The 16,766-nt window shown below is 40.3% G+C and overlaps 1 protein-coding gene across 2 annotated transcripts in view; it reads right to left on the bottom strand.

The window, feature by feature from the left end:
- Window positions 1-16,766, bottom strand: part of dspa (desmoplakin a) — an 86,379-nt gene that overhangs the window by 39,286 nt on the left and 30,327 nt on the right. For both annotated transcript variants that reach the window (XM_070888543.1, XM_070888544.1), the window contains exons 5-13: window positions 16,493-16,621; window positions 11,860-11,928; window positions 11,611-11,772; window positions 8,493-8,597; window positions 4,398-4,493; window positions 3,915-4,040; window positions 2,847-3,011; window positions 750-904; window positions 524-650 (exon numbers count right to left, since the gene is read on the bottom strand). In XM_070888543.1, coding sequence (XP_070744644.1) covers window positions 524-650; window positions 750-904; window positions 2,847-3,011; window positions 3,915-4,040; window positions 4,398-4,493; window positions 8,493-8,597; window positions 11,611-11,772; window positions 11,860-11,928; window positions 16,493-16,621 — 1,134 coding nt within the window. The remainder of the gene's footprint in view (window positions 1-523; window positions 651-749; window positions 905-2,846; window positions 3,012-3,914; window positions 4,041-4,397; window positions 4,494-8,492; window positions 8,598-11,610; window positions 11,773-11,859; window positions 11,929-16,492; window positions 16,622-16,766) is intronic.

Raw genomic sequence — 16,766 nt, 5'->3', positions numbered from 1 at the left:
CAGCTATCTGGGGGTCAACTGTGAGTGATTTTCCGACCATTTAAATGAACGATGGGAAAATCAGGTGCAACATAATCTCAAGTTTCTGATGCACACTTCTAGCAGGGAAGGCTCCCCATTGGGAGGAGATCAAACATTTCTCCATTAGCTACAAATGTTGAGTAAATAGGAAATCTGAACCATTTCTCATTGTTTATCATTCTCATTTTATGTTAATTTCTCTAGTCTTTTAAATCTCTCTGTGCCATTCATCATGCCCAATGGAGAGCAGACACACTCTCTTGATACTACAAGCTAATTGGGACAGGAGGTTCATCACAGCAGGACAGGTCGTTGTCTTTCTTTGCTTTCTCTCGGAAATAGGCGTGTTGTACTTGGCTAATGTGGGACTTTAGTCTCTTATTAACCAATACTGAAATGGCATACATTTTGATATTTTCAGTATAATGTATTACCTCATTTGCTCCAAACAGGTAAGATTTCAAAGCACACAAAAAAATTATTTCAAAAGTGGAGTCCTTACCAATGACACAGTCCAACTACGTATCTTTTCGACATCCATCATGCAATATTGCCAAGATATCAAGCTCTTCATGTTAATATACAATTGATTCCACAGAGAAAGAATAGCCTCATAGTACTGATCAATTCTGATTTCAAAACAAGACAAAATAAAGCATCTTTTAACATTCATCAACAAAGCATCCAAACTGTATTCATAAGTTAAAAAAAGGGATGTGGTTTCATACTTGTTTGCAAGGTCAATTGCACCAGGATTTGGAGGTGGGATGAGAAGACAAACAGACGGAACCAACATTTCCATTCCACCAGGTCCTATCACCCTCCACTTGCTGCGTTGTGAGTTGTCCAATAAAATGCATTCATTTCCCCTATGGACAATCCTCTGAAAAAATGCAAGTTAAAAGAGAATTAATATATTAGAATTGTAGCAAAATTATTTTAATATATTTATTATGTCTCAAGGAATGTACAATGATGTACATTTTGTCACTATTTAGCATATTGGCTCCAGTATGCTATAGGAAACACCTTATTTAAACCAAACACACTACTAAAAACAGAAATGCTGGAAATACTCAGCTGGTCAGGCAGCATCTGTGGAGAGAGAAACAGAGTTAACTTTTCAGGTCGATGACATTTTGCCAGAACTGGAAAAAGTTAGAGATGTAACAAATTTTAAATAAGTGCAGGCCAGGGAAAGGGGAGAAAAGAACAAAAGGGAAGATCTGAGATAGGGCAGAAGGTAGGAGAGATAAAATGACAAAAGGTATTATTACACTAAGCAAAAGGAGATGGTAATGGTCTAGAAGAGGTGTAAATGGGAATGGCAGAATCATCAACAGCTGCCATGTGAAAAAACAGGGACAACGGTTATGGTCTGAAATTGTTGAACTCAATGTTGAGTACAGAAGACTGTAAAGTGCCTAATCGAAAGCTGTTCCTCGAACTTACGTTGAGTGCAAGAGGCCAAGGATAGAGAGGCCAGAGTGAGAGTGAAGTGGAGACATGCGACCGGAAGCTGGGGGGGGGGGGTCAAGCTTATGGACTGAACGGAGGTGTTCCGCAACCCCTGCTCTTTTACCTCCTCCCTTCCCACTGTCCAGGGCCCCAAATACTCCTTCCAGGTGAAACAGCGATTTACTTGTATTTCTTGCAATTTAGTATACTGTACTCGCTGCTCACGATGCAGTCTCCTCTACATTGGGGAGACCAAACGCAGATTGGGTGACCGCTTTGCGGAAAATCTCTGTTCAGTCCGCAAGAATGACCATGAGCTTCCGGTCGCCTGTCACTTTAATTCTCCGCTCCACTCCGATTTCTCTGTCCTCGACCTCTTACACGGTTTCGTGCCATAGATGCTATCTGACCTGAGTATTTTCAGCATTTCTGTTTTTATTTCAGATTTCCAAGCAGTATTTTGCTTCTGTAAACACACTCTAATATTTGGTAAATGGCTTCCTAGGAGATTATTTTTTTTAATTCATAACCTCAAATTGTTCCCACCAATCACTAATGTATAAATTGTACAACAATCTGGTGTTAAATAAAGCAAAAAGAAATTCTACAGATATAACCTAAGCTCAGCAGGACAAATCTTATAAAACTATATTACTTGGTGATTTTCACAGCACAATAAAAAGGGACACACACCAGTCATTACCATTCATTGAAATTATGATGACAACATATGGCCCAATCTGACTCTAGATCAGATTTAAGCTTAAACTTTAGAACAATTATTTTGCATTGACAGTAATTTTAGAGTAAATGTAACTTCAGGATCAATTAATATTTTATTAATGTCATAAGTAGCTTTATTGATTTAAATCCAAAGAATGGTGATCTGGTCATAGTACCCAAAGGATTAATTGTAACTTGATCTGATTGTTTCACGGTCACCATATTTTCATAATTTATTTTACAATTAACTACGCAAATATGGGATAAAGATAGAAAAATAAATCAATCATGGTAAATTCAGTTAAAGGAACCTGTTTTGTGGAGCTCAATTCAACAGTATTGAGGAAAGTTTTGAATACTTTCAATTTTCTCATAACAAAATTATACAATGCATAGTTTCTCATTTTGACTGGACATATCCTTCACGTTCCAATGGACTGTGATACCACTATAAAGCAAGTACATTCTCAATGCATTCAACAATGAGAATGCTTTATTAGTCCAACTATCTGCAACAAATGTAATCTACCTGCCAATTCTCAGCACTTAACAGAAATCCCACTGTACACTGGCTGTTTTAAAAATTTACAAAAATGACTCAACTGACCAGGGTCAGTTAGCAAAATGCTAAGCAGAAATTATACCTGATCCTGTTTGTAGTCACAAAGAGCCTTGAGAACGATTTGGTTTGAACCCCGCTGATCAGTACTAATAGGTGGATTGCGTGGTTTCAGCTGCACGATTTTCTTTGATTTGTTTACCAGGTTTGACACCTGTCTTTTGTATTCATGGATTTTTTCTTTATCCTTCTGCCAAGGTAAAACAGAGAAAGTATACATAATAAATGAAAAACCCAGATGGTAAGGTGGTTACTTTGAGGATCACATGTTCCTGTACATGTGCTACTACATTACAGTAGAGGTTGAGAAGTACAAGACTGCATGTACATAGAAATAATTAAATTTGTATGCTTGAATACAGGCTAATATCTCATACAGTAACATTCAAGAATTTAAACAAAAGTAATAACCCACAAAGTTAATTGTTCACATTTCTTTGACCCCCCACCCCTCTAGCTAGGTTGATCTTGGCATCACAGGCTGTTACTATGACCAGAGGCATCCCAGCTGCAAGCCATTGCCTTGGCAGGGCCCAGCGCCAGAAAACGGAGAAGTAGAATGCAGTTGCAGGTCTCGCCATCAACCTTCAGGGTTTCTGGTTACTTACGCTTGTGGAACACCAGTCAAAGACCTCTGGAGCTGAAGCTCAAACTTGGCCCGCTAAAAAAAAGATTCCTCACCTACCTTCCAGCCTTGACACAGATCCCCCAATTTAAAAGCAGCATCAGTCTAAAGCCCAAAGCAAACTTCCTTAAGCAGCTTGAAAATAGTCGCCCAACCAACAGAAAATGGAATTGAGGTAGCAGCATCAGGAATACGTTCTGCATCCTCTTTCCAGTATCATTGGAGGCCCAGCTCCCCTCTCTCCAGGGAAATCCTAGGCAACACAAGGGGGGAGTATGGGGGGAGGGGGGTGAGGGGGAAACGACACTTAGCACAATAGATCTCCACCCCTTTACATCTGGAGAACAGGAATTGCATGGGACAAAGGGTCAGGAAAATTGAACCCAATATCTGACAATTAACATTCTGACATTCACCCAATATCGGCCAACAAAAAAAGTCTCTGCTTTAAAATTATAAACGGGGTACCTCGGATTCTGCAATCATCTTCTCCAATTGCGGCAGTGATGTTGACTTATCACAGACAAACTTCTTTCTTAGGGAGTCCTGCATTTTTTTCAATGAGTTTTCAGTTACTTGAGCATCCTCAAAAAACTATAAAATGAAGAGTGTGTGAAGGTTAATATAATAACATGAGCAAGAACAAAATCACACAGATGTGTAGTGAAGAGTGCTACTTAGCCAATTAATTTCTCTCTTGTCCACCTAACCATTTTCTTAAACTGCCATTTCCCACTTTAAATAGAAGGTCCATGTAAACTTCCTTGGTGCCACAGTTCGACTAATCCACAGGGCAAAGTGAACCACCTTCTTTCATCTCCCCATTTTCGGAAGTTAAAACATCTGCTATACTAAGTAAAGCAAGCAATAAGCTCTACAACTATCTCACTTGACAAAACAAGTCGTATTTTCAAATTTAAGTTACATTTAATCTGTTACTGGTCAGTATACCTGAAAGTAATTGGAGTTTTCTTTCAGATGAACCTCAATGCATTTGGTAAGCTGGAGAATCCAACTCCACTGTGTCTGTAGCGTATCGATGTATGCCTGCAAAAAAACATTCTCTATTAATATATATTCTGTAGATTCAAAACAAAAACCAAATTGTGATATATGCAGAATAGAAATGTATAATTTGCTATGATGAATATCACTATTTTTATACAAGCTAAAGTTCACAGATATAATTTGGGATCCTGGTGTCCTAGTGGCTGTCATATGAAAAACTGGCCTGGGCTGATGTTCCAAATGTTTCTGAAGGTAGTAAAATGTCCTTGTGTACTTACAGCTTTCCTATTGTCTCATTAAAGCATTCTCTATGTAGCAGTCAGTGTTCTTCTAGTAGATGCAAAATATGGCCCATGGGTCGTATTCGCTGGATGGGACAGAAATAGAACGCAAGCCAGAGATCGAGCTGCACATTAGTCTGAGTCAAGTCATGGCTGTTCATCGAACAGAGTACGCCAACTGACGAGTTCTCATCGCCAGCTTAGGTCATGGGAGTGGATCCCGGAGCACAAGGACTCCAAGCAATGGCACGCAATTGTAGTTCAAGCCTTGCGAAGCCTCGGACTCCCATAGTCAGCACACTAAAAAGAAAACACCTCTCACGGAGGCACAGCAGACTCGAGCCGCTCTGCCAAATAGCCACATAGACTTTCAGTACAACATATAATCGGTCAATCATTTCATTTTTTAGTAATGGAAGATTTTACTATTTGACACTACATTTTGTACATCTAAGATAGCATCTGACTACTATCTGAATTTAAGCTTATAATTTATTGTGAAAGTGGAAGTGATAATCAACAAATTGGCCTGTTTCAAATTTAATAATTTAGCACTTTGCTCTCACCAATGACCATTAGTGAGGTTATTAATTCTTGCACAATTATTTACTCAAGTTATTGTCCCACTTAATTAGCAAAGTGGAGGCATAACTAAATGGACGTGGGTATATTGCACATTGCATTTACTGTTTTTAATTTTAACGGTAGCTGTTGGTCACACAATACATTTTGTGTGCGGCAATGTTTCCTCTAATTTTTTTTTCGTGCCGATCCGTTTAAATTTGCTGCGTGGGACCTCGCCATTGGTGCGCGATTGCGCACCTTAGGGGGAACATTAGTGTGTGGCCCTCGACAGCTTACCAAATAATTGCCCACCCCTGTTCTCGAACTTCATAACTTTTCCCCCCCTCCGTGCTGATGAAGCCTCTCATTGAAGATTATTGCTTTTAAATATCAAGCATTAATGAAAATTATTTTTTGCTCCACATATGCAGACTCCTGAATCCTGTATTTCCAGCTCTTCTATCTTTATTCAAATCTTCAGTAGTCACTGTTTAGAATCTAAATATATATTTAGGACTGCACAGTACTATTTCTTCAGTCTTTTCTGAAAATGCCCACCGAACATGTAGGGTTTAACTCAGAGAAAAAAAATCAGAATCTGTGTTCTTCAAAGACTGCAAACAATTAGCTTACTTGTTTTGTGTGAAGGCGTTGCCAAAATATGAAGTTGACACTTTCACGTGCCCAGTATATAGGAGAATAAAAATGTCTGGTGAGAAATGGAAACAGACAATTCTCTACCAGTTTAGTTTTTTTTTTTATTATGATAAATAAAATGTAACTTAAAAGGACAAAGTCCAAAAGGTGCCCACCAGGAAAGAAATGTTACAATGCAAATTTCACATTTTAAGTAATTTCTGTAACCCAAAAAGGGAATTTCACCAATTATAGTCTAAAAACTGCAGACAGAATTTGTTCTATTTAAATTAATTGTAAATTAAATTGAAAATAGGAAATTAGGTTAACAATTTGCTTTTTGGTTTCAGGGGGCAATAGTATCTGTTCTACTACAAGCTGAAGCCTTTCATTGAAGATTATTGCTTTTAAATATCAAGCATTAATAAAAATTATTTTTTGCGCCGCATATGCAGACTCCTGAATCAGTGATGTTTACTGTTAGAGCCAAAAGCGACAATGCATTGTACTGGAACAGGATTTTTTATATGGCAGAGATGGGGATTTTCCAGATCCTACATATGTGGCACCGCTAGTCTGGATAGAGAGAGGTCCTGTGGAAAGGAGGAAGGAAGGAGGACAGTAGGAGTATGTGCGTATGTATTGGCACATGCGGGGGAGCCTGGTCTCCAGTCGTTTTGGATCCCAAGACCTTGCTCCGTGTGGTGGCTGGTGTGCAACGGCCACCACATTAAAAGAATTCAAGGAGGGAGACTAGGTGACATCATCAAAACGCAGGTCGCCGTTTGGAGTGTGGGAAGGAACATCAGCAGGGCCCAGGTACGGCGGAGGGCGCATGGCGGAGGAGCGGCAAATTGGGGTACGGGGCCAAGAAGAGCCCAGGGCACAGGGGCAGCACGAGCCAGCCCACACTGCGATATGTACGCGCACTAGGTCCATGCAGCAGAGCAGGTCTTAGTCGTCCTGGTTAACCCTTGTCACTGGATAAAGGCCTAGCTCTGTCAAGCCCGTGTGGTGGCTGATGTGCAACGGTCACCACATGTTAAAAAAAATCCCACACAGGCATCTTCCACCCCTTCAATTGGAGTTCAGGACTGGAATATCGTGTCCTTCATTGAAACATCTGCAAACTCATCCCTTTTGGTGTGGAAGCAAGTCATCTTCGTTCGAGGGACCGCCTATAATGAATGCTGATCATGCTCCACATTTTCAAGAGTGGTTATATAAGAACATAAGAATTAGGAACAGGAGTAGGCCATCTAGCCCCTCGAGCCTGCTCCGCCATTCAACAAGATCATGGCTGATCTGGTCGTGGACTCAGCTCCACTTACCCGCCCGCTCCCCGTAACCCTTAATTCCCTTATTGGTTAAAAATCTATCTGTGATTTGAATACATTCAATGAGCTAGCCTCAACTGCTTCCTTGGTCAGCAAATTCCACAGATTCACAACCCTCTGGGAGAAGAAATTATTTCTCAATTCGGTTTTAAATTGGCTCCCCCATATTTTGAGGCTGTGCCCCCTAGTTCTAGTCTCCCCGACCAGTGGAAACAACCTCACTGCCTCTATCTTGTCTATCCCTTTCATTATTTTAAATGTTTCTATAAGATCACCCCTCATCCTTTTGAACTCCAACGAGTAAAGACCCAGTCTACTCAATCTATCATAAGGTAACCCCCTCATCTCCGGAATCAGCCAAGTGAATCGTCTCTGTACCCAATCCAAAGCTAGTATATCCTTCCTCAGTGACCAAAACTGCACGCAGTACTCCAGGTGCGGCCTCGCCAATACCCTGTACAGCTGCAGCAGGATCTTCCTGCTTTTGTACTCCATCCCTATCGCAATGAAGGCCGACATTCCATTCGCCTTCCTGATTACCTGCTCCACCTGCAAACTAACTTTTTGGGATTCATGCACAAAGACCCCCAGGTCCCTCTGCACCGCAGCATGTTGTAGTTTCTCCCCATTCAAATAATATTCCCTTTTACTGTTTTATTTCCTCCCAAGGTGGATGACCTCACATTTTCCAACATTGTATTCCATCTGCCAAACCTTAGCCCATTCGCTTAACCTATCTAAATCTCTTTGCAGCCTCTCTGTGTTGTCTACACAACCCGCTTTCCCACTAATCTTTGTGTCATCTGCAAATTTTGTTATACTACACTCTGTCCCCTCTTCCAGGTCATCTATGTATATTGTAAACAGTTGTGGTCCCAGTACCGATCCCTGTGGCACACCACTAACCACCGATTGCCAACCTGAAAAGGACCCATTTATCCCGACTCTCTGCTTTCTGTTAGTTAGCCAATTCTCGATCCATCCTAATACATTTCCTCTGACTCCACGTACCTTTATCTTCTGCAGTAACCTTTTGTGTGGCACCTTATCGAATGCCTTTTGGAAATCCAAATACACCACATCCATCGTGAATGTGAATGTGTATAGCAGTACAGGTGCTGCCACTTCCCTATCTCTAAACCAGATGGCAAGCTTGATTGACAAGACTTTTAGTCAAGATTTGCACTGCCCTAAATTGATTGATTAACCAGGCACCCCACCTCAATCTTGTCAGCTGCAGGATGATTATTTGCTACTAGCTGGTCACCGTCTTGTTTGAGTTTGTTTAACTGCTTTTCTTTTTCTTCCAACTGGCTCATCATCATCTGGCAAAAATAAGTGAAGTTTAAATAATTAACCACAAGATATGCATAATCAAGGCAGTAAAATAAAATGTTTTTAATTGAATAAAATTTGCCCCACAAGATGATGTCAAACACTGAAGATAGACCAAATGTACAATATAATGTCACTTCCAAACACTACAATGCCTCTTCTGACATATAAAGATACTGTATGTCATGTATAAAATATCTCTGCGTGCCCAGTTGACATCAGTTTACATGCACTAGATTCAAATTTTGACCAGGTAACCATCATGGTTACCAAGTCAGGAGCCTGACAACACCACCAAAGACATATACAGAAAGATTCACAAAGCTCACACTCAAGAGTCTTGCCAGGCTAGAGCGAGAGCAATATAGAGAGAGAGAGATATGAAGATTGTCCATCTCCTAAGTGTTGTTCTTTTTGCTGAAATGCAAAACTTACATTTTTTTTTAAAACTTGGCAATTTCTTTTCCATAATTCCTCTGTTCCAGTTGTAAGTAGTTACTGCTGACATTCATATCATTTTGCATTCATTACCATGGGTTAATTATACAGGATGTAAATACTACAGGAACTCCATAAGGGTGCAGAAAACAAAACAATAAAGCTGAAATATTCTCCCTCTCTTCCAGAACACAAAGTAGTGCAGAAAGAAAGAAATTTTCAAAAGAAATCATCCTTTTTCCTTCAAGTTGCATTTTAGAAAGCATTTTTTTTCTAAGCAATTAAAATTATACTGTCTTTGAAGGGACACAGATGGCAGTGAAATCATTAAACAAAAATCATATCTTTACATATAATTCAAAGTTTAATGTACTACCATTTTATGGTCATTTAAATTATATACATCATCGTTAGGTACCATTATTTACCATTTTCCCTGAAAAAATTAAGTTATTCTACAAAAATGTACTCTAATGTATAAACTAAAAAGGTGAAAATGCACAAAATTACACAAAAAGAATGTTGATTCAGGAAGTTTATGAATATCAAGGGCCAATTAGTTATATACAGAAAATACATAATTCCCTGCATTGGTTTTTCCTTAAAGAAATGGAAACTAGATTGCTGTGAAAAAAAAGCAATTATTCTTTGATTTTCACCAAACTTAATGATGGAGTAAATTTTTAAACAAGTTAGCGCTCTTGGCTTGGATTCTGGCTCCATGACAGGGCAGATATGCAGTCAGGCTTGGAGCTTCAGATATACTTGGTTAGTCCACACTTGGAGGATAGAGAGGCACTGGAGAAGGTGCAAACATTTATAAGGATGATACTCAAACCGAGATGTTACAACTATCAGAAAGATTGAACAGACTGTGGCTCTTTTTTTTCCAGAAAAGAGAAGGCTGAGGAGTCTTTAAAATTATGAAGGGGTTTGATAGAGAAGATGTAGAGATGTTTCCACTTGTGGGGGTGTCCAAAATTAGGTGCCATAAGTATAAAATAGTCACTAAAGACTTGAATTGATATAGTGCCTTTCACAACCAACCAAAGCGTTTTACAGCCAATGAAGTATTTTTTTTTTTTTTTAAGTGTAGTCACTGTTGTAATATAGGAAACATGGCAGCCAATTTGCACACAGCAAGCTGCCACAAACAGCAATGTGATAATGACCAGAAAATTTGTTTTATTAATGCTGATTGAGGGTTAAGTATTAGCAAGGACACCGGGGATAATTCCCCTGCTCTTATTCAAAAATAGTGCCATGGGATCTTTTACATCCACCTGAGAAAGCAGGCAGGGCCTCGGTTTGATGTCTCATCTGAAATCCAATAAAAAATTCAGGAGAAACTTCTTTACCCAGAGTGGTTAGAATGTAGAACTTGCTACCACAGGGAGTAGTTGAGGTGCATAGCATAGATTCCTCTAAGGGGAAGATATGATGGCAGTTACAAATTAATGACAACTGATAAGTACAGACAGACTTTGATTTTTTTTTAAAAAGGAACCTTTTTTTGGTTATTTTAGCAGAGATCAAATTCCAACTTTGAAAGCATTACATTTGGCAATAATTTTAAATTTCACTCCAAGAAAATTTGGGGAACAGTGGTGAGAAGAGCATGAAAAAGAAACTGGAGTAAAAATGTTACGTGGACAGAAGTAGTAATTCTATTTGCATAGAGCTAGAATTTCCTATCAGGCTGCCAACCCCCCGCTAAGATTGGGAAGATTATCAGCGGCAAAAACTTCCCCCCAAAAAATAAAGAAATCCGCCGAGCAAAAAACATTGGCATTGCACCCGTATTCTGGGCGAAAAAGTGCAATTTAGAGTCGATTGGGCGGTTCCTAAACAAAATGAGCGATAAATTTTTTTTAAATCAATAAAAATTTACCGAGGTTGGGCCTAGCAGCAGAAAAATAATAAAAATAATTTTTCAAAAAACTTTACCGAAAACATCAAAAAAACATTCCCAAAACCATTTTAAACTAAATAACCACAACAGATTTTTAAAATAATTAGTAAAAAATCAATTACTAACCTTTTTCTTGCAGAGGTACTCACCTACCGCCCAGCTCCACTGATCCTCGTGTGCGTTTTTTTTCATACTTATCTATGGGTCACTGCTGACCCAAATATCGTGCCAGGGCAATCTGAGGATGATGGTACCTCGAAACCCCCGGCTTAACTCAGGTAGAGAATTTTCCGCTTACCTCATTAGCACCCACAATGGCCAATACTGCCCAGAAACCAGATGGTAAGCCATTGGAAATTCCAGCCCATTGTCATGAGCGTTTGTCTTTGGCTTTATTGGGCCAAACTTGAACAACCAGTCAGTAGGAACAACTTATCTTTTAAAAATGCTTGGCATCAAGAACATGTGCATATTTCTGAAGCAAGTACAAAATACTTATTGAATGTCCACCTTGGGTATAAATTTTGCCACCCTCACCCAACCCTACTGGCTTTCTTTTGGTGGATGTGAGGAAGATAATTTACAATTCTAACTTGTAATTGTAGAATGCAGCTTTGATGAATTTTGTGGTTATCTGAAATATATGGACTTACTGAGAAAGCTTCTTGTTTTTCAGCAATGTGTGTGTTGTTATCACTCCAATCATGAACGAGTTCTTCTTCTTCATGGTCATTTATCCACATAATCTCATTGGATGTGGCTGAAATTATGTTCTGAAGCTTTTTCAGTTGATCAAGTCTATCCACTGAAGTTTTCTAAAATGTACAGCAAATCAAGACTCATTATTTGTTCAATTAAAATCAAAAATTAAAATTTCAGCTTAATGAAAGACTTCCACTTACCAAAATGCTTTCATAATCATTATCTACTGCTTGAATGCTTTCTCTGTAGTTGTCAGAATAGTTGTCATGCTAGGAGAGGAAGAAATCAATCAGAACCTCTGAGTGCATAACCATCATTAGATATTTATTTTGTAATAACAGAAAAATATAGCATTGGTAATTATACAGTGGAATCCAGATATCGTGATCGATTTGGTAAATATCAAACGATCGCTATATCCAACTAAGCATTTACAGTAGCAGTCAATTCTTTTTTGATCCTCCAAGTCCCCATTCTGGAGCAATAAATGCTGGCCTTGCCAGCGATGCCCGCATCCCAGGTACGAATTTAAAAAAAAAGAACAGCAGCCGATCTGCTACCACCAGTTTCTTGCCTGGCAGTGAAAGTTAAAATCTACCCTGCAAGTGAGCGTCACTAGCACAAATCTTAGCACAAAATAAAAGCAGCTTTTAATAGTTGTCTTTCAATCTCATATAAATGATATTCTTAAGATAAAGTAATGCATCGGCAGAGCAGCTCAAGTGGTAATTAAAGTTTAATGTTCCAAGCTGTATATTCAATCTTTGTGCAAATTGGTTATTTGATTCGGTCATCAGCCAACATAGATTTACTATTTTGGTTTTGCAAATATAGTGGGCTAGAAATTCATTGCGGTCCGCTTTCGGGTGCATAACTGATAGCATGCTCCCAGCGCACGGCCGAACCAGGAGGCCAGCGATTTGACAAAAATTGAGCCTCATTGTAATATTAGCGGCAAGCTACGGGTTGCTTGTCACTCCTCCAAAGAATGAGGGGGGGGAAATCGGGCAGGGGCCAGCAGTGGCCCACAGTGGTCACTTTAAGGACCACTGGTTTGGTCGCTGTAGAACTGGAAAAACAAGTCTGAGTATGCACAGCATTTTGTATTATCTCAACGATTTAGGTTGACTTTACTTCCAGTATGAAAGAATCTGAATTGTGCAGCACAGGTATTCTTGGTCGTGCAGTAAAGTAGTCTGATAGAAGAGACACTTTAAAGCAGCAACAGCACACCTAGGTGAATTAAAATTGATTTTGCTGCGCATTGGCATATTTATGTGAGATACACATAAAATAATATTGACCAAGGCCAATTAGAATTTTTCTGCTGTAAAATATATTGTGGAAAATATAAAACCACTTTCATATATGTTAATAATAGTCTTACCTAAAAGGGTGCTGCAGGTAAGCTCAACTAAAAATTTAAAAGTTACCAACAGAGGGCAGTGTGTCATTTAGATTCCTTAGTTTCTTGCATATTTCAGTTAATTTTGACTAATATGGTCACCTCCATAGTTAATCTCTGATTCTGAACTGTGGTTCCCCCTACAGTTTAAAAATAGCCTTGACAAGATTCCAGTCTTCACAATGCTGGCAATCATCATCATCATAGGCAGTCCCTCAGAATCGAGGAGGAATTGCTTCCACTCTTAAAATAAGTCCTTAGGTGGCTGAATAGTCCAATAGGAGAACCACAGACTCTGTCACAGGTGGGGCAGATAGTCGTTGAGAAAAGGGGTGGGTGAGACTGGTTTGCCGCAAGCTCGTTCAGCTGCATGCGCTTGTTTTCTCATGCTCGCGGCGATGAGACTCGAGGTGCTCAACGCCCTCCCGGATGCACTTCCTCCATTTAGAGCGGTCTTTGGCTGGGGACTCCCAAGTGTCAGTGGGGATGTTGCACTTCATCAGGGAAACATAGAAATTAGGAGCAGGAGCAGGAGCAGGCCATTCGGCCCTTCGAGCCTGCACCACCATTCAATAAGATCATGGCTGATCATTCAACCTCAGTACCCCTTTCCTGCTTTCTCTCCATATCCCTTTGGCCGTAAGGGCCATATTTAACTCCCTTTTGAATATATCTAACGAACTGGCCTCAACAACTTTCTGCGGTAGAGAATTCCACAGGTTAACCACTCTATGAGTGAAGAAGTTTCTCCTCAACTCAGTCCTAAATGGCTTACCCCTTATTCTTAGACTGTGACCCCTGGTTCTGGAACTCCCCAGCAACAGGAACATTCTTCCTGCCTCTAACCTGTCCAATCCAGTCAGAATTTTATATGTTTCTAAGAGATCCCCTCTCATTCTTCTAAACTCCAGTGGATACAAGCCCAGTTGATCCAGTCTCTTCTCATATGTCAGTCATGCCATCCTGGGAATCAGCCTGGTGAACCTTCGCTGTACTCCCTCAATAGCAAGAACGTCCTTCCTCAGATTAGGAGACCAAAACTGAACACAATATTCCAGGTGTGGCCTCACCAAGGCTCTGTACAAACTGCAGTAAGACCTCCCTGCTCCTATACTCAAACCCTCTAGGTATAAAGGCCAACATGCCATTTGCCTTCACCACCTGCTGTACCTGCATGCCAACCTTCAATGACTAGTGTACCATGATACCCAGGTCTCATTGCACCTCCCCTTTTCCTAATCTGCGGCCATTCAGATGATATTCTGCCTTCATGTTTTTGCCACCAAAATGGATAACCTCACATTTATCCACATTATACTGCATCTTCCATGTATTTGCCCACTCACCTAACCTGTCCAAGTCACCCTGCAGCCTCTTCGCATCCTACTGATAGCTCACACCGCCACCCAGCTTAGTGTCATCTGCAAACTTGGAAATATTACACTCAATTCCTTCATCTAAACCATTGATGTATATTGTAAATAGCTGGGGTCCCAGCACTGAACCCTGTGGCATCCCACTGGTCACTGCCTGCCATTCTGAAAAGGACACGTTTATTCCGATTCTGTTTCCTGTCTGCCAACCAGTTTTCTATCCACGTCAATACATTACCCCCAATACCATGTGCTTTAATTTTGCACACTAATTTCTTGTGTGGGACCTTGTCAAAAGCCTTTTGAAAGTCTAAATACACCACATCCACTGGTTCTCCCTTGTCCACTCTACTAGTTACATCCTCAAAAAATTCCAGAAGGTTTGTCAAGCATGATTTCCCTTTCATAAATCCATGATCTACCTTCCAGTCCATAGGAACTGATCCAGAGTCAATAGAATGTTGGAAAATGATGACCAATGCATCCACTATTTCTAAGGCCACTTCCTTAAGTACTCTGGGATGCAGCCTATCAGGCCCTGGGTATTTATCAGCCTTCAATCCCATTAATTTCCTGACTAATAAGGATTTCCTTTAGTTCCTCCTTGTCACTAGACCCTCGAACCCCTAGTATTTCCGGAAGGTTATTGGTGACTTCCTTAGTGAAGACAGAACCAAAGTATTTGTTCAATTGGTCTGCCATTTCTTTGTTCCCCATTATAAATTCATCTGATTCTGACTGCAAAGGACCTACGTTGGTCTTCACTAATCTTTTTCTCTTCACATATCTATAGAAGCTTTTGCAGTCAGTTTTTATGTTTCCTGCAAGCTTCCTCTCATATTCTATTTACCCCCTCCTAATTAGACACGTTGTCCTCCTCTGCTGAATTTAAAATTTTTCCCAGTCCTCAGGTTTGCTGCTTTTTCTGGCCAATTTATGTGCCTCTTCCTTGGATTTAACATTATTCCTAATTTCCCTTGTTAGCTACGGTTGAGCTACCTTCCCCTTTTTATTTTTACTCCAGACAGGGATGTACAATTGTTGAACTTCATCCATGTGATCTATAAATGTCTGCCATTGCCTATCCACTGTCAACCCTTTAAGTATCATTTGTCAGTCTATCCTAGCCAATTCACGTCTCATACCATCCAAGTTACCTTTCCTTAAGTTCAGGGCCTTAATCTCTGAATTAACACTGTCACTCTCCATCTTAATAAAGAATTCTACCATATTATGGTCACTCTTCCCCAGGGGGCCTCGCACAACAAGACTGCTAATTAGTCCTCGCTCATTACACAACACCCAGTCTAGGATGGCCAGCTCTCTAGTTGGTTCTTCGACATATTGGTCGAGATAGCCATCCCTAATACACTCCAGGAAATCCTCCTCCACTGCTTTGAGGGTGTCCTTGTAACGTTTCCTGTACCCAGCTTTGGCTCGTTTGCCGTGAAGGAGTTCCGAGTAGAGCGCTTGCTTTGGGAGTCTTATGTCAGGCATGTGAACAATGTGGCCTGTCCAGCGGAGCTGATCAACTGTGGTCAGTGCTTCAATGCTGGGGATGTTAGTGCGTCTGTCCTCCCAGGGGATTTGTAGGATCTTGCAGAGACATCATTGGTGGTATCTCTCCAGCGACTTGAGATGTCTGCTGTACATGGTCCATGTCTCTGAGCCATACAGGAGGGCGGGCCTACAGCCCTGGAGACCATGAGCTTGGTGGCAGTTTTGAATAAACCTTCTCTGAGAAGATCACCTTTCCAAATTCAAAGCCACAATTTGTGGAGCTATTCATTAAGGCTGCATCCCTCAAACATGACTCTAGGACCATTTGCAGTCCAAAACCTCATCTGCTGCGCATTTCTCTGCTGTCTGCTCACAGCTGTGGGATGCTGCTAGAGCCAAGCGACAGCACCAGTAACACAGGCTAGTTGAATTTCTTGGAAGTATGGATCTTCTTCCAGGAATAGTGTTCCAAGTACAGCAGCGAACTTCTTTCCACATCAGACGAAGCACAATTTTGGGGGAAAAAATGTTCCGACAATGGCTTTGCGCAATTACCTGTTCCATTTTGAGTTTATCTATCTTCCAGCGAAAGTCTTCGAGGGTCTTGTGGTATCTTCTTTGCTCGTTTATCTGTTGCTCTACCGAGGCTGCATCTACACCCCATTCTTGAGCATCTAATACATTCTGTATGATGGGGAAAGAAGAGAAGAGATCAATTGCGTCAGAATATTGTTTTTTGAACCACTTTCCTATTACATAAGGCTATCTGTCAATTGTGATTTAGGTGGCTTTTAATTAAAATATATATATATATTCTCCACATATTGAC

Source organism: Pristiophorus japonicus, chromosome 1 (assembly GCF_044704955.1).
Source record: "Pristiophorus japonicus isolate sPriJap1 chromosome 1, sPriJap1.hap1, whole genome shotgun sequence".
Classification (NCBI taxonomy): domain Eukaryota; kingdom Metazoa; phylum Chordata; class Chondrichthyes; family Pristiophoridae; genus Pristiophorus; species Pristiophorus japonicus.
This window is presented reverse-complemented; position numbering and strand designations above follow the sequence as displayed.